Here is a 25381-nt window from a genome sequence, read left to right as displayed (position 1 = left end):
GTAAACTATTTAATTGACAGCTCTATTAACCAATACGAGCTGGGGGATTTTTATTGTAGCCAATCAAAACGCAGTATACACTAGAAAAGAGGCGGGGCTTTAACTGTGGTTTGGTTGAGAACGTCGTGTTTACTGCTGTCGCAACTGCGCTGTTCCCGCCCGTTAAACCCTCCCTCGAGTCCGCCCAGCGCTCTTCTTTGCTGCGGAGGGAGGGACGCACAATTCGACAGAACAGCCAGCCTGGAAGTCATCTGAGTTACTGGCAGTGTCGACGTCATCAAGAGTTTAATAACGCCAGTGCTGTTCAGTAGAATTAACCTCTCCTCCTCTTATTTGCCCAGTAGGTAAATAAATAGAATAAAACACACAAAGTGTGCAATCAGGTATATAAAATGTAAATAATATAATAAAAAATAAATAAAAATATAAAATGTACATAATAAAATAAAAAATAAATAAAAATATAGAAATATAAATTGTACATAATATAAATATATATATATATATATATATATATATATATATATATATATATATATATATATATAAAATGTACATAATAAAATAAAAAATAAATAAAATAATATAAAATATAAAATGTACATAATAAAATAAAAAATAAATAAAAATATAAAAATATAAAATGTACATAATAAAATTAAAATATAAAAATATAAAATGTACATAATATAAATATATATATATATTATATATATATATATATATATAAAATATACATAATAAAATAAAAAATAAATAAAAATATAAAATGTACATAATATAATAAAAAATAAATAAAATAATATAAAAATATAAAATGTACATAATAAAATTAAAAATAAATAAAAATATAAAAATATAAAATGTACATAATATAAATATATATATAAAATGTACATAATAAAATAAAAAAATAATAAAAATAATAGGCAGTATATATTATTCAGTACGCTTTTATTAATAGTGAAGCAGCAAAAGAGGCCTTAGACACAAAATAAAAGGCAAGCTTCATTATTTGAGTATGAATCAATAACAACCAAGAGCAATTATGTGTCACATTGTGTTGCAGCAAGTGTCTTTATATAAGCTGTGCATGACCTACCTCACGCTCATTAGCAGGCTAGTTCAGTTTTTTTAATAACCAGTAGATCAAAACAAAGCAAAATATACATGTTGGCAAAACCACACTTCTTTTTTTTTTTTAAAGGGCCAATATTTTACAAGTGTTTCAATGTTTGATGTGCAAAACAATGCAGATGTTTTTGTCAAAAAAATCACTAAAAGGATATAATTACATACTACAAAATACTATATTAATAATTAAAAGCCTATGTGATGCCACAGGCCTGTCTTTGCTTCTTTGAAATGTGCACTTGATGCTGACAGTTTCACCTTGATAGTGTGGGTATAGTATATGCACATACTTACAGTACTCTTCACAATCACACACACACACACACACACACACACACACACACACACACGGACACACCTTTTCTCTGTCCTTCTCACTGCTCTCTACCCTGCTCAGCGCTCTGAGGGAGCACTCTCCTTAATTGCATTCCCCAGCCCATTGATTACTTTAATGGTTCTCCATGTTACACACTGGGCTTCTGCCTGCCTGCACCACATCAAGATCACACACATCTCTAGGGATGAAAATGGAAACCCTCTCCTTGTCCGGAGCCCTGTGTGCTTGCCTTTCATCATCAAAAGTATAGCAACGATTGAACATTGGCTTTGCCAGTTTACATCAGAATAATTACAATCCAATTATTGAAGTTTCCTCTAATCTTTCAGAATCAAACTTACAATGGTGGTCAGGCAGCGTTTTTTTGTCGGTGTGGACATTTCTTTAATAATTCAGAGGAAGCACATAAGATTTCACCTGGCCTCTGGACTACGTCATTATGTTCTGACATTTCTTAAAGTGCCACGCCATTCATAATACTGGGCCGTGTGCTGTCTCACTTCGACTGCATTCAGGATGACATTCTCCACGTCAGTCAGTCATTGAACTGTCATCTTGCTCTTCAGTCCATCATTTTTCTGCCTCCAATAACCTTTGAAAACTTTAACAGGGATGTGTAAATGTACCGTGATGGGCTGTGACCATGGTGACAAAGTCGTTTTCTTCTTCTCTGTGCAGAGGTGTGCTATTTGGAGATTGGCGAGAACAGCATGTCCAGATGCAACAAATATAGCATGGTGATTGTATACATCAAAACATTACAGTAAATGATCAAGCAAGTTTTCAAGCATGCTTTTTAAAAATACAAAAGACTACATTCTATTAATATCAACTTTGAGTATTTCATCATAATATATAGCTGACATTTTGAATGAGTGACCCAGAATAGAGCAGGCAGACATTAATATAGCATAACTTAAAACTCAGTGGTGGACTACTGATTCTTTTAAGGCTTCATGATCCTTTGTCACTATCTTTATTTTTATCGAAGCACAAAAAATGTACATACAGGATGTGAATTGTACCCTCGTCTTCAAAAAGGTAAAATATTAGGTCTTAAAATGATTGTTCACAACAGTAACTTTAGCTGTTTATCGTGACGCTTCATTTTTTTTAGTTTTTATATATATATATAAGTATGTAATAATAAAGTATAAATCCCAAAATAGCCCATGAAATAAGGAATAATCCCACAACATTATTCATTATTCATATTCAATGTTAATTATTATTAGTTATTCTCATATGGATATTGCTGTTTGTTATGTGTAGAGGTGCGTATTTGTACAGTAGTGTGGCAGCGGCACTGTCCCAGGGGAGATGGAGACAGACAGACAGAAGAACATGTCAGCCTGCTGCGCCGCGCTGCAAAGCTGTGAATACCCATTTTATATTGGGGATGGCCCTAGTGCTATCTGAGTGTTTAAATAGTGTTGGGTTTGTCAGTGTTTCCAATATAATTTATCAGATATTGCGCTTCTATTTCTAGTAATGCTGTAGTTTACATTATATTGTTACATTATATTGTACCATTTGACAGTGAGTGATTGGCAGTAAATAACCTTTATGTTCTAGTTCTTATTTCTTCTGTAGGCATACTAGTTTATTGTTTTGTTTCACATTACATCACTAAATCGATTAAAACATAAATCCTGCCAACAACTTTCTGTTAATATACCTACTAATGTGCATATCATACATGGCGAATATTAGATTAAACATTACATCCTCAATAGCAAAGACTATTTATACCTTTTTTATTCTTATAGCCAGTCAATTTGTCAAACCAACAGCAAATAGCCTAATTGTAATCAGTCAGCCTGCAGCATGTTTCAAAAGCTAAATTTAGTTTTACTCTATTTGTATGCTAAAGAGGAGCAAATATGAAAGTCATCCCTGTTGGGTGCCGTAAAAAGAGAACAAATGAGATGTCATAGATTGTGATCACGTCTAGAAAGTCCCGACGACTAATATTGTGTCCTTATGATTAGACTCCGTTCCCCCTCTTCATCCGCTTCCTCCAGAGCCCTGCAGAGCTGGGACGCTCTATTCGCTTTGGGCCTTCTTTAGGTGGTCTGACTCCACCATGACCAGCTGAGAGTCCTCAGTCACCTCCAATAGAGCCTCCATCTCTGGGCTGTCTACCCTCACCAGCTCCCCTTCTTCCACCTCCACGTGCACGCCCAGCCCGTTCTCCTCTCCCTCCGGGTGGCCCTCGGCCTCGGCCTCCTCCTCCATCTCCGTGTTCTGCACCACCTCCTCCTCCCCTTCTCGGATCTTCTTCACGTGGAAGGTGAAGGGGGGCACGCGGTACACGCTGGTCTTGGAGCGAGCGTAGATCGTGTGGTCGGGATTGAGGGACTTTTTCGCCTTCTCTTTGGAGCTCTTCATCTTCGCCCGGCGCTCCGTGTTGGGGGTCATGCGGGTCCCGAGCTTGCCCATCTTCTTCTCCAGGCTGTGCTTGGTTTTCTCCAGGTTGTCGCGGGTTTTCTGTCTCGTCTTCTCCAGGTTGTCGCGGGTTCTCTGTCTGGTCTTCTCCAAGTTCTCCTTTGTCTTTATTTTGCTCTTCTCCATGTTCTCTTTGGAGAAGGCTTTCTTTATATTGTCCACTTGCTGCTTGGTGGTGCGTTGGATGCGCTTGGTGCGAGACTCCTCGATAATCTCCTCGATCTCCACCTCCTCGTCTGAGTTGAGATTGTCTGAGAGTCCCTCTTGTCCCTCAGGTATCTGCCCAAGGCCCTCCACGGCTACGCCTTCAACTACCGTCTCTCCTGTCTTGGATTTGGATGTCTTCGGTGGCTTCACTTGGTCCTGAGTGAGCACAATAGAAGAAAAACAGAAGACTATTAAGCCACAGCAGCATTATATTGAGGAATCACAATGTGTGAATTGAATCACATTTTCAGTTTGACATTTACGACAATATTATCAGACACAGTGCTACACTGATTGTATTGTATGATTCATGGAAATGATGGCATTTCATTCAATATGTCATGTGCAAATTAGCAGCGGGAGAAAGTGAAGTTAATGGCCTTTGGGTGAGAAATGAAATTGAAAATATGAGCATGATGCTTCACAGATTCATGTGACATCTACACATTCAGACAGTGCACACATTTCACTGCTTGTAGCTGGTGTAGACTGCCATCTAGTGGTGTCAATCATACGCCAACAGTCCAGTGATAACATGGCTACACCCAGCTATTTTACACTTCAAGTCTTAATATAAGAGTGTAGTCGGCGTGGTCACATGTAGGCTACTGTGTACCACATCCCTGAAATGATAATAACAGAAGATAAATGATCTGCAACTCCACAGTGATATTGAAACTAAAGACTACAGGCTGTTACATCTAACCACAGGAGTGTTTCCTGCCATTTTGCTATCCTTTCTCTGTAAATACTTGAACCCACACACTTTCAGTGTTGTGACTTAAAGGCCTAATTTGCAATCAAATCTTACAGTAAACAAAGAATGTGATTTTATATTAAAAATGATGGATTATCTATAAATTATAGATGTCTTATATCTATATTATATAATGCATGATGCTGCTTTCACTTCACTGGAAAGACTTGGTGGCTAGTACAGTTTCAGTTTAGCCATATAATGTTCAGCACAGACGTGCAGCAGTTTCACACAAATAACTGTATGTGTAAACCCACACGTAGGGTTATATCTGTTCTCATACAGCAATACATTACAGAGTTGTAAAACCAACCCCACTGGTTTACACTTCCTTATAATCTTTGACTTTACCACACAGTGCACATAAAGTTACTGCTGACAGCTGCCAATCAACCAGGACTGCAGCAACCATATTTCCATGTTATGTGGCAGGACACTGTCAGTGTGGTACCAGATATCCACACAGGGAGAAGCAGTACTATGCCAACAATGTTTACCCCCTAACAGCATATCTGTCGGTGGCCCCTAGAGGGATTAGAAGTCCCACCCTGCTGCACCTCAGGGCCAAACCTCACTGCTTCTCTTTGGATTTAATTCACCATCACCATCTTCACTGACTTTGTAGATACACTCAATATTGTCATTGTAAATATAAATATATAATTATTATATTAAAAAAACAGAAGTATGAGAGTAAGGCACCATGGCTTTCCCACCACAGATGCCTGTGCCATCATACAAACTATAGAGTTAGACCAGTGAGGGTTTTATGAAGGATAAAACTGATATTTTGTATGATTGTATGTTTGATACTCAATGTTAACTTCTTTAAACGGTGGCGTTTCGTACAGCATACCACGGGACACTTTAAGAATTCAGTGTATTTTTAATTTCTACTTATAATATCTAATTTATTTCTTACATTTTGTTAGGGCTGTCCTCGACCAAAGAAATTATTAGTCGACTAATTGATTAGTTGATTTAATCGACAGATCTGTAAAACTTTTGTGCAAATATTGTGTTCACTAGAGATGTGCTTATAAGTTTCTTGGAAATAAATGATTCAGCATGAAAAACAATAAATAAAATATCGTCTAAGAGGGGCAGCCCTACATTTTATTCTTATCGGTGTAGAAATACCTCTAAAAAAATTAATTAAATGAAAAAAATGAAAGCATCCTTTGATTGATGTCTCTGTCTTCATCGCATTTTAACATTACCAGGTTGTCTGAAACTGGGCTCATCATTTTATATATTAGCAGATTTGAGTCGAAGGTTCACAATCTGAATATTAGCTTAAAGCTAAAAGCAAATTTGGTTTGACATGTTGAATTTGAGAAAATATAATATGTCTCTTACTCAGTTTTGTCCAATACTGACCCAGTATTGTTGTCACATGCAGACTCAATCTCCAGCAGAAACGTTGAAACACATATATAGCATGGCTGGCATGAGGAGGTGGCATGTTTGAGGGATGTTAGGGAGTGTGAAGAAGTATATTGAGGCATGTCTTGGTTTGTCTCTGTCAGTATCAATGTTTTCAAGTAGAATAAAGGTTTAAAAGCTGATAGTGGAACTTGGGTTTTGTAGTGTTTCGTCATTAGTAACTTGCAATATTTAGAGTAAAACTGGATTTAAATTCTGATGTCAAACTTCTGAAAGACACCTGTCAGATCATGTGATCACCACATCTCCCTGGGCAGTTCAAATATTGCCATACGATCCTACCATAAAATGGACATTGGTGCCGTGTATGGTGTGGGCTCGGCCGACCTGCTCTGTGTGGGTTTATTTTTGGCTGGCCTTTGCCTCTCTCTGGATTCAATGTACCGCTCTCTGGCTGTCAGCCACTGCAGCGTCCTACAGACTACCCCCCGCTCGCCCACACAACACCCTCCTCTCACGCACGGCAACAGATAAACACAGAGCTCTGTCGCCATGGCAACCACCTGCTCATGTTGTCTCTGGTGGGTGGTGAAGTTTAGCTGGATAAACAGCTGACATCGCTACAACAATATACCAACATGAGTGTATTACAATTAAATATATACTGCACCTGCTGTGCGGAAAACATGCACACAGAGCTGCAATAATAACATTAATAACAGACATTTTTTAATGCATGAGCACATAACTCTGCCACAATATTTTTCCGTACATTCTGTCAAAATGATGTAAAATAACAAACAAAATATGTACGACAAATATGCTCAGAAGTCCTGAAATGTGACCAGAACTTAATGAAGATTTAAAGATAAATCCACAGACAGTAAACATGTGTACTCATAGGGACATAAAAAAACACTATGAATAGCTGTCTGAGAAGCTGTTCAAGTGACCTCATACGTCCCTGGCAAAACTTGTTTGCTGCTGTGGAGAGTTTGGCTGGTGGGCTAAAATTGAAAGGGTGTTAAGCTCGCATTTAATATATAAGTGCATCTCTTGTGTTCCTGGAGTACACAGCCCTTAGGAAAGACAACGTCTGTGTATAAATACACACATACAAATCCATTGCAAGTATTGATACTGACATGTGTACACCCACCCTCACACACAGAAATGAAGACACTTTTTTTTCCCATGAAGCCAAACTTTTTTATAAGAATTTCTGATGCCTGAATCATGGAGTTATTAAGAGAACTGGACACAGCCTTGTAGGCAGGCTCCCATTCATTCCTATGAGAGTTGCTCAGTGGTGCAGGAAGCCAAAATAGCTCGACTGCCAAGTGATAAAGTACCAGGATCATCCGGCAATCTTCTGCATCCACTGGGCCCATAGGAGAGGCGCAGTAGCGTGTCCTTGTGGGACACCGTGACGTCACCTATTGGTTTGTGGATTACAGTTTTGAAGCCTCAAGTTCTTCATTTTGGCCACCGCGTCTTGTTTTTTTTTGCAACCAGAAGTGACACAAGAGGGTGGAGCTAAATACAATCAAACGCTGAATAACACATTTTTAGGCGACCAAAATGTCCAAAATCAACTTTCATGAACTGAAAACACACTGTGAAAGGGTTAAAGTTCCCAGACTGGACAGCGCCGTGGTAGCGACCTGTCAATCCCAAGGTAGCCACGCCCTAAAGCATAACGTGCCCTATGGTCCATTCGACTTTAAATGGGACCATAATTTACTAAATGAACATCATGCTGTATTGAAGAAGACTTGAAACTAGCGATTGAGACCATAAACTCATGTTTACAATGTTTACTGAGGTAATAAATCAAGTGAGAAGTAGGCTCATTTTCTCATAGACTTCTATACAATCAGACTTCTTTCTGCAACCAGAGGAGTCGCCCCCTGCTGGCTATTAGAAAGAATGCAAGTTTAAGGCACTTCAACTCAAAAGGTTGCCGCCTGGATAACACTTAATCAAGACCATCATGGCTCAATTCACTGATGTTTTTATCTGGAAACTCAATGAACCTTGGAATAGATGGAAAACAAAGCATACTACAAATGGCGAAGGATTTTCTGTGATACAGTATTTGCTCAAGGATTCTTTAATGACTCTAAAGGTCTTGTTTGGTGGATTGGCTTTATGGTTCCACTTAAGATTGGTAAAATGTTAACATTGTGCCAGGTTTTTCAATCATGGACAAGCTGTAATCATGTGATCCATGGATATTTCTTTTTACTTATCGGCCAACTTACACGCCAATATGATACTGTATATCTGTAATAAGCTTATATCGTCTGATTAATCGGCGTGTCTATTTTAGTCACATTATAAAAATGTTTCAATCTTTGATTAATCTTCCGAGGATTGTGGGAACCCATATGAAAAAACAGAGCGATTGCATGTTGGAACATTTTGTTGTTTGCATTCTTAAAACTTGACTCACTGAATCTGTGGAAATTGTGATAACATCAGCAAACCCTGTTTGGGTTTCCCTGCCTGATTACAAGCAGGAGACTGGGAGCTTGAGGAAGGAGATGGTAAGTCCATTTGTGTCCCTGCGTTACCTTCCACTCTCCTCCCACTTACCAGCAATGGAAAAGTCGGCACTGTGTGTGTGTGTGTTTACTGACAGGTGCCAGGGGAATGGTGACTGAGAGTATGTGTGCTCTCCTCAATGAGAAGGAGGTCTGTTGCTAATGTTTCTTTCGTCCAAGAGTGGCGTGAATCATACCTCATGGAAAAGTTGGCTAGAAAGAGTGGGAACTCTCTCTCCGTCTGAGTGTGTGTTGATTTGCTCGGACAAGCCAACAACTGTCTGAGCCGTCTCTCAGAAGGAGGCACAACACAGGAAGATGCAATTAAAAAGTAGACAGAAGGGAAACATTTTTCAGTCTACAGACTATCAGGGAAAAATAAGTGAGACAGAAATGTTGAAACAGGCCAAGATCTGTGGGAAATCAGCAGATCCTCCTGCTTTTGGTATTATTAAAGATTAGACCAGAATGTTCTCAACCTGTGGTGAAAATGATGTAATCCTAAAAATAAATCTTGAATTCAAAGTGTTCATATAAAAAAAGCAAAGCTTATTCATCGTCTAAATATTATCAGAAAAAAATGTTCTCTGTGTGACTCATACCGGGGCTCAGGGCTAATTTAACCACCGACTGTTACCATTGGCGACAGAGCCAACAGTGTTCTCAATCAGCACTATACAGAGGCCACAGCAGCTCTGACTAAAGCTGCTGGCGTCTACTTTCCTCCATCCCCCTCCTCCCTCTCTGTCTCTCTATCTAGCATTACAAGACCTACACTAATCCACCTGGTCTTATAGTCCTCCTTAGTTATTTAAATATGTTGTCGCCCACATTCATGAATGCAATTAGTAGCAATAATGAAATGGCTGTGTCCTATGTGAAGGATTGTTACAAGCCAGATTGGCTGTTAAAAAAAGAAAAGCAATCAAAAATGCCCATGTTATCCATGCTATTATTAATTATAAGGTTGCTGTGCAATTATTTAAAAAAACTTTCCATTAACATTAGGATCTGTCAACTGTTACCTAAAATACATTCATTCATCCATTATCTCTAACCGCTTATCCTATTCAAGGTCGCGGGGGTGCTGGAGCCGATCCCAGCTGAGATTGGCTGAAGGCGGGGTACATCCGGGACAGGTCGCCAGACTGTCACAGGGCTGACACATAGAGACAGACAACCATTCACTCTCACATTCACACCTACGGGCAATTTAGAGTCAACAACTAACCTAACCTGCATGTCTTTGGACCGGAGAACCCGGAGAAAACCCACGCTAACAAGGGGCCACCGTGCCGCCCCACCTAAAATGCATGTTGTATATTAATGTAATAATTTATTGTATTAAAAAAAAATACATTTAGAATATTTTACATTATATAAAATAAATATTCTGTATTTATTACAATAGCGATCCGATTAATAACATAATGCCAAGCATTATACAAGTAAATCCACACATGGAATATATTTTATTATAAAATATACTATTTGAAATTATATTTATTTATATATATTTTTATATATATATCATTTATATGTTTTACAAATATTTCTAATACATGTTATATATTAATGTAATAATTTATTATATTTGAAAAATATACATTTAGAATATTCTATATTGAAATAATTATCCTGAATTTATTACAATAGCGATTCTATATAAAAAAAAAATTTTTAAGAAAAATGCTTTTTCTAATTTATATATTTAAAAAATATTTCTGTTTGTCAACGCCTGAGTGATTAGGGAAGAGCAGCCAGGTTGACTTTAGTTCACAACATTCGTGATCCTGATCCACCTACATGCATGCAGACATTTAGCAACTCGCTTGCTTATAGATAATCACACACCGACACACACGCCATTCCTTTTGCGGCTGTGTGATGAAAGGCCTCTCCGGTGAGTCACAGGAGCAGCTGTCTGATCCTGTCCAGTCCTTGCAGCTGTGCACTTAGCTTTCACAATGAGTGATATCACTGACCCGGGTGCCCCTGCAGGATGGGAGAAGGCCAAGCGAGAGATTGACATGAAGCAGAGGTGGAGGTTCGTGTGTAAGAGCTCTGAATCGCGATGCTTTGATCCCTAAACAGTGCCCGGCAGCTAAAATAAGGACACTAATGTACTCTGGTCATTAATAGTGATGCCTCCCACTCTCTCCTAAATACGGCTCAAACAATTCACAGAGGACCGGTCCAGCCGCCTGCTACCTCCGGAATTTTGGGGCGACTCGTATGACTGAGAGCACAATGCAATTTCTGTTTCACGAAGCTCCCTCATGCCTTTTAGAACAACCCACTCTGATGGCGGCATATTTAAGCGCCCTGTGGGTAATGGAAATGTTAACAACCAATCCCACTCTTCCTTTACACAAGAGAGGGTCTCTGTATACCATGTAGCCAACATGGCGACGTCATGTTGCATTGCACGCCACAGGAAGGGAGTTCCTTGGTTTTTCTGTCAGAGTGATTTGTGATTTCACATGCAGGGAGCTGGAGGGGGAAGCCCTTTTCCACAGCTCAGCCTTCCCACATCCATGACTCTGAGACCACTGGAATCCCACGCAAAGATGGAAATGTAACTTTTCCTTTTACGTCTCTGTGCGAACTGGCAGCTACAGTGCTGGAATATATTATATAACTATCCCTTTCCTTGTAATAGTGCCATCCACACTGGCACTAAGGGGTTAGTCAGCCAAATTTAACAACTCTCAGTGCAATTTGCTGCAGTGAGCATGACGATTTAGATTTTTTATTATTTCCATCTTGTACTTAAGAGAAAGAAGGTGTTGCAATTATTCATATATTACCACTTTACAGGATAATGTGACGTGTGGATCAAGTGAGGGCATGAATACGCTGCCAACATGAATACTGTACTGGGCCTGACTATAGGAAACTATAACAACTGAATTACAGTAGGCCAATATGATGATTAATGAGCAATAACTCATGGAAAATAGCACCTGAGGGTACGAGAAGGAAGGCAACCAGCCAATCACCCACACTGCTTTGCTCTGTTCTGAATTGAGCTGTTGTTTGCGTGATAACGAATAATGCCACTGGGACGTTGTAGATGGAAAAACTGACAGGCTGAACGGCTTTTATTCTGTCTTTGTTGATCAGGTATGCACTCATTTTAATCTATCGTGAGCCACTGAGCTGTCTTGATATTAACTTGCACTGAGAAAATTGTCTTGTTATTTTAAAAGATCTCATGTGGAAATGCTATCTGAAATACTAACAACATATTCCAAAACTTCCTTCCCTGAGAAAATCTGTGCAATGTATTTGAGGGAATCAAATAAAATAGGAGACTATAGTGCAATAATTCATTTTCAAAGTTTGCCTCTCGCGCTGATAACATAATTCTATGATTTCCAGTGTTTATAGATCATTCATCCTAAACATCCATGTGCATGCAAAATCTAATCCCAAGCGGACCCAGAACCTGGCACGCTCTCTGCGACGGCCTATAACTCACATACCAGTGACAAGAACAGCAGCAGTGGGAAATATACCACCAGAGTGACCTGACTGGTGCACTTCATACTGAAGGTTTGAACATACCAGACTTCGCTTTCACACGCAACCTCTTAAGTTACAGTAATAACAGTTATATTAATAGTGAATGTATGGAGGCTGCTTTAACAGCAACTTTTTTATTACCAAAATAAAGAGACGCTCTAAAAGAACAACAAAAGGAATATAATTAGGGCTGTCAATTGATCAAAATAGTTAATCGCGATTAATCGCAACTTAATCACAAATTTTGTTATCTGTTCAAAATGTACCTTAAAGGGAGATTTGTCAATTATTTAATACTCTTATCAACATGGGAGTGGACAAATATGCTGCTTTATGAAAATGAATGTATATATTTATTATTGGAAATCAATTACCAATGCAAAACAATGACACATATTGTCCAGAAACCCTCACAGATACTGCATTTAGTATAAAAAATATGCTCAAATCATAACATGGCAAACTGCAGCCCAACAGGCAACAACAGCTGTCAGTGTGTCAGTGTGTTGACATGACTATGACTTGCCCCAAACTGCATGTGATTATCATAAAGTGGGCATGTCTGTAAAGGGGAGACTCGTGGGTACCCACAGAACCCATTTTCATTCACATATCTTGAGGTCAGAGGTCAAGGGACCCCTGTGTAAATGGCCGGCTTTTCCTCACCAAAATTTTGTGCAAGTTTGGAGCGTTATTTGGAGCGTTTCTAGTATGACATGGTTGGTACCAATGGATTCTTTAGGTTTCTAGTTTGATATGATGCCAGGATCTTTACTCTAGCTTTAAAACTGTGCCTGCTATAACCTAAAAATCACAAGTTGCGTTAATGCGTTAAAGAAATTAGTGGCGTTAAAAAGAATTTGCTTTAACGCGGTATTATCGCATTAACTTTGACAGCCCTAGTATTTATGTGGTAAATAAATTAAATCAATGGTAAAAAAAAATAATAGGCAACTGTTATTATACCAGTAGCATACAAAGTATGAAGCCAACAACTAAGGCCACATAGCCAAACGCACTCACATTTCATCTGGAAATAGGCCCACACAAACATATATATTGCAATTAATCAATCAGTTGGTGCTGCGTATTGCTAAATTTAGATGCACTCAATGAAACAGGACACTATACTATTCCATTGCATTGCTGCCGGTGTATTTATAATCAACAGCAACATAGCGGTTTCCGTTAAATATACCATCTCAGATCATTTGGCCAATGCTTTATTTTGACTGTGGCCTTGTAGGTGAAGGGTGTGCCTACAAATCTTGGAATAAACAGCACGGAGGGTATCAACAGCTTCCACCGAGCTGTGATGTGGTATGAGGACACATTTCTGTTCGCCGGCCAAGACAGCTGCCTACAGCTGTTCAAATGGAGGGGTGACCTGATTGGTCTCCCATCTGGTGAATCCTGTCTGCTGCTGTGAGATGGGGATGTTTGGTGAGACAGGAGATCAAGTCAGAGTCTTCAGCTCACAAACACATCTGGACTGATTTATACTGTAAGGTGCTTCACACATGTCGACGTATGCACACGTGTACACACTAGCACACAGGGATAGATTGAGAACTATTTTTGGGTATTTTAAAGCAGAAAAAATGTGACATGCAACAAAAGTCCCTAAATAACTCAACAACATATAGACAAGTGTTTGAATAGCAGGGATCCTCTTTCTGCTGTACCAACTGTGTATCCTAATGACAGGAGCACAGGAAAGGCTACAGTAACACAACCAGCAAATCCACCTTCTACATCACACACACACCACAGAGTGTTGCACACTCGATCTGATCCAATTATGTCACACCGACCCTTAGTCCTCAGTGAGTCTGCAGTGTTCCAAATGGTCAGCCTATTCATAAATCTTTACACTCTTTATAAGACCATGTTCAGCTTGAAAATCCGTCTTTCCACAAGTAAAGAGAACAGAAAACAAGATGAACAATAGCAGAGGATGCTGGCTGGTACACTCAAGAATGAAGACTGATTTTGATCTTTACAAAATAGAAAAGAATTACAAACCAAAACGAAAAAGGATTGATCTTGTACAAAATGTGTGTGTTTGTGTCAGAGAAAGAAAGAGAGAGAGAGAGAGAGAGAGAGAGAGAGAGTGGATCAGAGCGTTACAACATCCAGATTTGGCCAAACATGCCAAGAGAAACATACGTAGCTCTGGCTTCAAGATGTTGTTGGTCGCTGCTAAAACAAAGATGAGAGGAAGAGATAAGCAGAAGAAACAAAAACGACTCTAAAGGATTAATTAGACATTTCCGGAGGTACACTTATTTGCTTCCTTGCCGAGAGTTATATGCGAAAATCAATACTTCTCTCACATCTGTGCAGAAACATATAAAGCTACCGCTATCTCAGCTTAACACTTTATATCTTGTTTGTTTAATCTGTACAAAAACTAAAGTGCAAAAACAACAATTTGCCATTTTACGGGGGGTTATTTCGAGGGCTGCCTCCTCTTGGTCAAATAATTGGTGGTTTTAGTCTTAGTCCACTAAGATTTCTTTAGTCAGTTAGCTGTTTTTTATGATTTTTTCATGCTGAATGTCTTATTTCTAAGAAAGTTATGAGGACATTACTGGTAAAGAAAAGATTTAAAGTGGTGCTTTTGTGTGATTCTTTGTGGAGAAACTCAGTTTTACAGATCTGTCGATTAAATCAACTAATCGATTAGTCGACAAAATCCTATGAGTGTTAGTCGACTAAGAATTTCTTTGGTCCAGGGCAGCCCTAGTTATTTCTTGACTCGGTGCAGTAACCTCCTTACGCGACTGCGCCTGACCAAGAAATAGTCCAGCAACGAGTCATTTTTACACTTTGGGTTTTGTGCGGATAAGACAAACAGGACATAACTTGTTAATTAGAGGTTTATTAGGTTAATTTAGAGATGTTGTTGGGCGGGCTTTACTACCTTTGGACGGAGGCAGGCTGGCTGTTTCCTCCTGTCTCCAGTCTTTGTGCTAATAAGCTAACAGGTTGATGGCTGTAGCATCATATTTAGACATGAGAGTGGTGTCAATTATCTCATCTCAATCTCACCTTTACACATTAGGGGCATTTTTTTTTTTTTTCGAATAATGTATTTTTTAGTACTTTCACACACAACACGATTATGAGCTTTTGCACTGCGAATAAAGGGATCAACCAATCACGTTGTGCAGAACGGGGTGAGATGCCTTGACAAAGGCAGCGCAGACAAGATCCACTCTTTCCATTCTTACCTTTCACAATAAAACACCAAGACATATAATATTTGCAGGCGATTATTCCGCATTTTTGTGTCGTGTAGTCGTCACGCCCCTGGTGTGTAAAGGCCTTAAGTCTGCAAGAGAGTGAATGAAAATGTTGAACTATTCCTTGAACAAAATTTAGAAGACTCTCTTTATAAGATCTTCATGATAGGTGTCTTCAGAACTACTCTCACACTGAGGCTATCGGTGTATATACTGTATCTCATTAGTGTTCACTCTGGCCCCCAATCCTCAGAAATTATATGATGATATCTGATTATTTTTTGTCATGTATGTCATAGTCTTGCAATCCACAACCTTGTTAACTTAAGGGCATCTTTATACATGCAGAGGCTCACACGCTACCGAGCACTGGAACTCCAAACTGGCTTGACATTGAAGCTGACATGCAATAGTGAAATGTGGAGCCTGCCAGATATCTTTCCACAAGCCCGGGGAAGAGGAGGGCAGCTGGAGAGAGGGACAGATAGGAGAGACTTGAAGAGTACAGTACAAGTGTTGTAGCGAATACTGAATGAGCTGTGCCTGGTTCTGGATTAGACATCTGAGTTGGAGTAGAAGGGGCTAAGACGATAGTGGTAGAGAAAGTGAGAAGGAGGGAGGAAAAACCAGTGGGCATGTTGGCAGGAGAGGCAGAGAGATGCCAGCGGGATGAATCACAACACTAACTTAGAGCTGCTGGTCGAGTGCTTTTAAGTTGAGTTGGTTGCTCTTGCCTACAAGGGGTTGCCTAAGTGCTTCGTAACTATCCTCGCTGTAATGAGATCTGATTTATGCCTGAATACAAAGATTCAGAGAGCTGAATTGGGCCAAAAAGTCTTGGCTGGATCACTATGTCTGGAGTAAGTGGAATAGAGTTATTACATAGTCTGGGCAGGGTTAAAAGCTATTAAAGAAAAGAGGGCTGGGGCCGCTGGCGAGGCTTGTTGGCTGCGATCGGAGCTCTGGAATAAGTAGACTGTAACTGAGAAGACTTACATCTCCATGATAGAGTTGACCACATGGCTATCACTGTCTTTGAGCTGCAGCCAAACACACCCTGATTCCAGACGCACATCAGTAACGTCTCACACCCTGATGGATGTATCACATTGCATAAACTGAATTAATCCACATAATTAGATAGATAATGTGCATTATGAAACACTCAAGTGGCACACAGTTATGCTGGGTTGAGTCACAGTTTAAAGTATCTAATCAAAGCACACATTCCCATTATCAAACCAACTAAAATGAGCACTTACACTGGTACTTGCATCACATGGAAACCATGTTGTTTAGCTATTACAAAGCATGTGAATCCCCCGAACGTTGACATTTAAAGGGGAACTCAACCAATTTTACACATCAAAGTCTGTTTACAGGTCTTAGGAAGTTCAAGTGCATATGTGAAAAAGCTGTAAAATGCCTGTGACGTCACTAAAGTCAGCGTTGGTTGAAGCTGAAGACAACAAATTTGAAAATTAAAAGAAGTGAGGTTACAAGACCTGTGTAGCTCCGCATCTCTGCTAGAGGCTAGCGGCTCGAGGCTACATTAACAGCTACTCGCGTACATATACTGTATATAAGAAGTGGACGTAGTGGCCGGGACGTCACCCATTGGTTTGTGGACTGCCATCTTGAAGCGTCAAGTTCAGCATATTGGCCGTTGCCATCTTGGTTATGTGCAACCAGAAGTGACACGAGAGGGTGGAGCTAAGAACAGCCAAACACTGAATAAGACATCTTTAGGTGACCAAAATGTTAAAACACACTGTGAAAGGGTTAATGTTCTAAAATGGAAACACGGACAACTCCCAAACCAGACAACGTCGTGGTAGCGACCTGTCAATCACAAAGTAGCCACGCCCTAAAGCATACCCTGCTTTATGGTCTATTTGACTCTAAAAGGGACCATAGTTTACTAAATGAACATCATGCTGTATTGAAGAAGACTTGAAACTAGCGATTGAGACCATAAACTCATGTTTACAATGTTTACTGAGGTAATAAATCAAGTGAGAAGTAGGCTCATTCTCTCATAGACTTCTATACAATCAAACTTCATTCTGCAACCAGAGGAGTCGCCCCCTGCTGGCTATTAGAAAGAATGCAAGTTTAAGGCACTTCTGCATCGGCTTCATTTTCAGACCTTGGAGTTGCCCACTGCTTGCGTAACACACCTGAATCTATTCGACTGAACTGTAGAGTTGCATTGTGGGAAATGTAGGTGCTAGATTTGGACAAGAAAGACGTTAGCGTGGATTAAGTTCTGCTGCATTTATTTTGAACATGTTTTAGGACTACATTGCTAAATCAGTGGAGTACTCTTTTAAATGTTATGAGAAATAAAATAACTGGTGAAATTACAATATTTAAACAATAACAATGACGTTTCTACTCCACTACATGAATTATATGTTCAAGCTGGAGTTTGCTTTTTAATAATAAATTGTTAACCGTTAGTCTTGGCAGATAGAGTTTTGAAAAACACACAAACAATGGTTTGATAAATAGTGATTTGCTGTCAAGACTAATGCATCTCGAACCAAAGTCAGTTTTATTGTTCCAGTTGGGTTCAACCACAGTAGATTCATTCGCTGACTCCACTGATGGAAGAGCACCGATCGGTTTCCAGGGAATAATTGCTTCATCTCTGATCAGCTGGTTCACTTTGAGTATGCTAACAGAACTACCTCAGATGAGAGCTAAAGCAAATCTGTCCCAAGGAGTGTGGCTTTTGATTGCATGAAAAGAATCAACTGGTATATCTGCGTGTGCTCTGTTGTAATATTTGAGAGAGTGCTGGGACTACTGTCACACAGCAGGTCACCCTCTTCCATACAAGTCTCCTACTGGGACATGTGGAGGGCTCAGCTGAGATGGAGCTCGAGCCCTTTGAGGTTTTTAGCCAGCAACAGCTTCAGCTAACTGAATGCCAAGACAATTACTGGACATAGATGTGCCTTGTCTGTTTGAGGATGAGCAGGAGGCTCAGCTATTGGGGCAGGGCATCACTGCTATGGCAGCTGTCTGGTTTCTCCAACCATCAGGCAGCTGAGAAGCTGGAAAATTATGACTATTGCTAAAACTATTTCAATAACTGATTAACTGTTTAGCCATTTTTCAAAAAAATGTAATCATATCTAACACCTTTTCGTCATAAACAGCTTTCTTATTACTGGAATATGGAGTTTCTACAGAAACAGAAAGGCCTCTATGGGACATTTACAACATTTATAGTCATCATATTACAAACATCATGAGGCTTCATTGAGAAAGCCACATTATTACCTATAAACAGTTTGGGCCTAGGTTTATTTCCTGACGGCTATTGCTAAAAGGAAATTGCTAAAACACAGGAAATTAGACTGTTGAGGCTGAACTAGTCAAATGCCTGGCGATATGAGACCAACGGGAAATAAGGACATAAACTTGGGACTTGTTTAGAAATGGAAAGACAATTAGTCTATAAAAGACAGCAATATTAGACGCAATACAGTCAGAGCAGAGAAACGCAGGAGGTGTGTGTGAAAGCACTCCCATTCGATCTATGACCATTTATGAACCACAGAGCTCTGATGACAGGCTGGTTCTGCCTTGAGCAGCAAGAAGACCCTCAGCTGCTACAAGGTCATTTGCAATAAAGAGGCTGTTATTTTAAAACCAACTTTACCAGCTGCAACAATACTGATGATTACAAATGGATGCATCATTAATTATAATCCAATAATATACTATATATGATTTTGAAATAGGCCATTCTGCATAATGAGTACTTTTACTTTTGGTACTTTAAGTATATTTTGATGCTAATACCTCTGTACTTTCACTTAAAGGTCTAGTGTGTAGGATCTGGAGACATCTAGCAGTGAGGTTGCAGATTGCAACCAACTGAAACTTCTCCCGTGTGCCAAGCGTGAAGGAGAACTACGGTGGACTACAGCCATCGCATCTAGAACCAGTATTTGGTTTGACCGGCCGACTACGTGAAGAGGACCTGCTCCGTATGTAGATATAAACGGCTCATTCTATGGTAACGAAAACACGATTCTTATTTTCAGGTGATTATACACTATAGAAAACATACTTATTATTATTATTATTATATTCCATTTCTGCCAATAGATCCCCTTAAATGTTACACACTGGTCCTTTAAGTAACATTTTGAACGCAGGACTTTTAATTGTAACAGAGTTTTTAGACTATGACTAGGCAATATGGACAAAATATTCTATCCTGATATAGGTAATTTCATTAATGATATATATCATGATATAGATGTTTTCTGGTAATTCAATAAATAAATAGTTCATATGAAATAACCACATTGTAAAGCCTATTTTTGTAAACCCATGTGTGAATTAAATATTGAGTTTTTTCTCAATTAAAGAACTTGAGTGCAAAATGAACATAACAGTTTTAAGTGAAATTATAGAGAAAAATAAATAAATATAGGCCTAGTCTATATCGCGATAGAAATTATAGAGAAAAATTATACAATAGACATTTTTATATATATTGTCATATTGCCCAGATCTAGATTAGACTGTAGTACTTTTTCTTAAGTAAAAGATCTGAATACTTCTTCCACCACTGCCTGATATGCAATGTGCGTTTGGTAAACATGTCTTCATCACCACACCCTGCTGTTGCCGGGGGATCCTGCATGCCGCCATCATTGCAGGTTTAATTATAAAACATCACTGTCAAAGTCTTTCCATGCTAAAAATCCTGAAGTATGCAGCTATTCTCAGAGTGCAGAGACAAGAGGAGAGAATAATACGACACCTACAGTTAAAGCTGCTGGTATCACTTTAACAAAGCAGAGAATAAAGGTCCTACATCGCAAAGGTAATGCTATGAAAACGTTTCACTTCTCCTACTGAAGTTCCAGTCTAACTTGACATTGATACTGTGAGTGAAAGGCTGTATTGGTGAGGAATGGCCACACACACACACACACACACACACACACACACACACACACGTTGGCATTACTATTCTTGTGAGGACACTGCTTTACTTTACTGCCAGGGTCATTTACCGGTCATCAACCTTAACCTCTACATGCCTACCTCTGACCCTGATCTCATCCTTACACATTAACACTCAAACAGAGGGTGGAAAGTAGTGAAACCTGACTGGGAGCCAGTGTTGATTTGCAATGCTGCCAATATGTGACCAGCCTATAGGTCCGCTAATTAAACTAGACCCGGGGCAGCCGTCCTCTGGCAATAAATAGATCATGGGAGCTACTGCAACACGGAAGCTACAACTCCTACAACCTCTTTGAAACATGGCAGTGACTACTTTAGACAGTGATAAGAGCATAGAGTGCTCCAGGGATGACGTGCTTTTGTAGGCCAACAAGGAAGTAAGCATCGCACTGGTTCCCCAGACAAAAAGCCAATTTTCTATTGGGGTTTGGATTATTGCAGAAAATAAACTCTGTGGCAAACAGATGTTTATGATACTTACACGTTTTAATCAAATGAACACTACTTGTATGATTTTTGAAGCGTTAATGCAATCGCCAGAAGTTAAAGGCTAACGTTAGGCTATAAACAAACTACACCACGGTCGCATGACTTGACTTCGCCGCCACTAAGCGAAAGGCGGACTAGTGTTCGTCTTGATGACGTTTAGTAGCCGCATTTAGCCGCTTGTCAGCTACCGCTTTTTTGAAGACACATAAAGGCTTCAAAATTCACATGTGGGGTATTTATTGATGCATTTTATATTGTAGAACAAAACGTAAAAATCTTTTAAGCTTGTGTTAACCACAGACCTTATGTCAGTCATCTAACTAAAAACCCATTGACTTCCAGATGAGGGAACCAGAAGTGCTAAAATGCTATCTGATTTGTGGGTTTAGGACTCATTCCTGTTGCACTCTGCAACAGTTTCGATAACACCGACAGGAAATGACTTAAAGTGATTTGTGTCTGCTGAAACACAATCAAGACTTAGTCTAGAATAAAACCAGTAAGCTCTTGAAACAAGTTCCACATCTGCAAACTCTCGCTTTTATGTTCTTCACCGACAATTGCACACAGACGTGCGGTTAAAAGGGTTTGCAGTAGACCACGCAGTGTCACAAACAGCAGGAGGCACCTGCTTTGCAGAGTAATTTATTAAGGACTAGTGTCAATGATTGGATTTCTGCTACATGCCAATAGTGTAACCTGCTCCCATAGCGGACATCCCAGGAGGGGGAGGTGAAGAGGTTCGCCTGCCAATACGGATCCTAAAGTAAGCTCTACTCACGAGAGGTTTGCAACTCTTTGATTCACTGTTACAGTACTAATGTTTTTAAAGAAAGTCTTCTCCCTTCTCCAGTTGCTCACCTAGTCTCAAATGCACAACGGCAGTCAGTCACACTCTCACACATGAATTCATATTGTGTCCTTTATTTAGCTTATGTTCTAACCTATTTTCTTTCCAATGTTCATGGTCCCAACTGTTTGAGACGCTCCCTAAAATAAATCTGACCCCGCCCCAATACTCATATTCTCAGGTATTAAAGTGCAGGTTTCTGCACCATGAATGCATGAATGTCAGTGTGACTTTTTTAGTGCTTGTGCACATACATTTGGGTATCTGGAGTGTCTACCAACCCACAAACTGTGACATAAGACAACCCAGTCAGTTTTTTGTGGGCTACCTAGATCAGAAAACATGTGATTCAACAAGCTATTCAGATTTGTCTCATTAGAATATATCGCTCACAGATTGAGAACTACCTTTGCAAAGGTGCACCATATTTTTCTCGCAAGCCAATCAGAGCAGACCGGGCTTTTTCAGGAGGGGGGCTTCAATCCAAAATGAAAGAATTAGGATTCCTTAAGATGTAAATGTTTTTAAATTTACTGGCATTGTTTTTTGTATTTGTTTGTCTCCCTTTGTGTTTTCTGTCTGTATCTGCATTTGTTTGCTGCTGCCTGTCTTGGCCAGGTCGCTCTTGAAAAAGAGATTCACCTGGTTAAATAAAGGTTAAAAATAGAAAATAAAATAAGAGACAGGCGCTAAAACGGAGCGAGGGTGAATACAGGTATATTCAGGCAGACAGTATGAGAAAAATAATGTGTTTTTTGAACATTAAAGCAGGTAAACATGTTCTAGTAGAAACCCAAAATACACATATGAAACTGGAAATGAGCATGATATGTCCCCTTTAATAATAAAAACGACATCTTCATCTCACATGGCAGCACTCTGCCAACTATCTGCCCTCAGAGCACTCAGGGGTGGGGCGTTCTGGGTTCTGTCTCACTCTCAAGTAGCCCTTCATGCCAGTGTTTATAGGCCTTTTTATTTACACCCAGTAGTCTTTATATAGTTTCATTGGGTAACCGTGAAGTCCTGGAGTGGGAGAGGTCACAATCTGCCTCCGCTTTTCCATGGAAGCTAATATCCTCTCACTGAGCGTGAATACAAACCATAAAACAGCTTCTAAATAGTGCACTAAATAGACTGATTCTTCGTAAACATTACAGCCTCATTTAAGCTTCAGGAAAGAGTGATTCAGAGGTTTATGTCATGGAAACCACGGATTGGAAGCTTTGGCCAGCATCCGCTATCCTGAGAAAAACCTTTCCACTAACAAGGGTCAACTCAAGCCACAGTGCAACTCTAACGCTCTCTGGCGAGATGATGTCAAAAGGTTGCTTTGATGGTTTGATTCACACCCCCCTCTAACTTTCCTTTTTGCGGTATAGGGAATGCAACACACCCCTTTAACATGTAGGCTACTGTGAGTAACTTAAACAGCCACATGTGAAGCGTTACCACATTATCAAACAAAGATTTGCTATAACTTAGTCCACCCTGTGATGGAAATAGTAAAAGAACAAGCTCACACACACACTCACTGCAGCCCTCAGTATTCACCTGGAAGATGAGGACTTTGAAGTTGCGTCTCTTGAGCAGCTCGTTCTCGTTGCTTTCCAGCTTCTTGATCTGGCCCGCCTGCTTCTCCAGGCTGCTGCGCACCGTCTTCACGTTGACGCTGACCTTGCGTACCTTATCCAGCATTTTGTTGACAGTGGTGGCGGTGCCGACGTGGTTCTTGCACAACTTAGCCAGCTCCCCCTGGATGGTTGACACTGACTTCTCCATGGCCTCCTGCCGGGCCTCCAGCCCGTTCTGGGTCTGCTGGATCTGGTCTACCACCCCGATAATCTTGTCTAGAAGAGACAGCACCATTACCCCGTTCATCTGCGCCTCACTCTTGCCTCCGGGGCCAATGGCCAGCACCGGGTCCACCTCATCAGCGGAGTCATCATCATCATCTACTGCCGGCTCAGCGGCGGCACCCACCAGAGCCACCTCGTCATCATCATAAGGCACTTCTACTAAGCCTGTGTGCTCCTTCTTGACACCTGTATCCGCCATGGCTGTCAACTCCAAATACAAACCGCCTGCACACTCGCTACAGATAAAAATACACTACTGAAAAACAACCTGCAGGAGCCACGCTGCACAGAGCTCAGTCCCTATTCCTTTCCCTTTTCTTTCAGACAACTTTCTCAACCACTTGTTTGCCACTTCCTAGCCTACTTTACGCTTAAACTTTCTCTTCACCCTCAGTCTCAGTCTTCTCTGTCTTTCTCTCTGCCTCTGCTCTGCTCCGGGATGCCAGCCAGCCAAGGGGAGTTGGGCCTCTCACAGCTGAGGCATGTGTGCCCTGACTCAAATGCCTCTGCTCCCTGTGAAACCACCCAGTCAAAGTTTTCCCTTCATCCACTCGGCCCCCGCCCCCCGGCTCCCCCTGCTGCCGGGGCTCCACCCAATCTGTCCCCAAGCTCAGGGCAGCATATCTCCACCAGACTCCACCTCTAATGGTGATGACACACTCAGTCAATCAGTTCAGACCACGGAAATGTGACAACTTTATGAAAGTCTGCTTATTCTAATGTCATATAAATTTTAGGGCTGGGCAATATGATGATATACATCGTCAAAATTATATATAAATGCCTATTGTATATATTTTTCTATATCGTTTCTATCGTGATATAGGCTAGGCCATTTATTTCTGTTTTTTTTCTATAATTTCACTTAAAAATGTTATGTTCATTTTACACTTGAGTTCTTAAAATGAGAAAATACTGACAAAATATGAGAAAGTACTTTTCATTAATTAAGTATTTAATTCACACAGGAGTATACAAAAATAGAATAAAAATGTGGTTATTGCATATAGACTATTTACTGAATGAATTACCAGAAAACATGCTATATCGAGTTATATATAGTTATCGAGATGTTTAATTAGCTATACCGCTGGAAGCATTATAATGCTATAAAGGCTTACTTGACGCTGGTACAGTATGAACATCTTTAGCTGGTAATCTGTCTCCACATCAGGAAACTGTTATTAAAACAGCTCTTTATGAATACAATTATTACCAAAATATATGTTGCTGCTGTAATTAGTTATAACCATGCTAATAAAGAGCTGTACATATTGATATTAATACTGATTTTACTGATATTAGCACTGTGTGTGACACTAGGTGGAGCTGACAGTTGACTTGAGTGTATTTAGGATCATGCGTGTTCACTGCCCTCTAGTGGTCACAAATGGGAACTGCAACACTCCATTTAAATCATCAAACATTCCTCAGAGGAAATTAATTTGGTGTTTTAAATGATTTAAATGATGGAAAATAAACAAGTAAATATGTTAGTACTGGAAAGAAATTTGTGATTGATCTTACACTAGTTTCCAATACTATTACACCAATAAAATAGAACAGGAAAACACTTCAATGTCCGTTCTTCTCC

At 39.8% G+C, this 25381-nt stretch overlaps 1 protein-coding gene across 1 annotated transcript; it reads right to left on the bottom strand.

Moving 5' to 3' along the window:
• Nucleotides 1-937: 937 nt before the first annotated feature.
• Nucleotides 938-24304, bottom strand: cavin1a (caveolae associated protein 1a). The gene is made up of 2 exons (XM_074656169.1): nucleotides 23483-24304; nucleotides 938-4282 (listed from the first exon to the last, which is right to left on the bottom strand). Exons 1-2 carry the CDS (start codon nucleotides 23984-23986, stop codon nucleotides 3518-3520), a joined length of 1269 nt encoding a protein of 422 aa, XP_074512270.1. The 5' UTR covers nucleotides 23987-24304; the 3' UTR covers nucleotides 938-3517.
• Between the last annotated feature and the right edge of the window lie 1077 nt (nucleotides 24305-25381).

The sequence above is a fragment of the Sebastes fasciatus genome, chromosome 13 (assembly GCF_043250625.1).
Source record: "Sebastes fasciatus isolate fSebFas1 chromosome 13, fSebFas1.pri, whole genome shotgun sequence".
Taxonomy (NCBI): Eukaryota; Metazoa; Chordata; class Actinopteri; order Perciformes; family Sebastidae; genus Sebastes; species Sebastes fasciatus.
The sequence above is the reverse complement of the archived record's forward strand: the minus strand, read 5'-3'. Positions and strand labels throughout refer to the sequence as shown.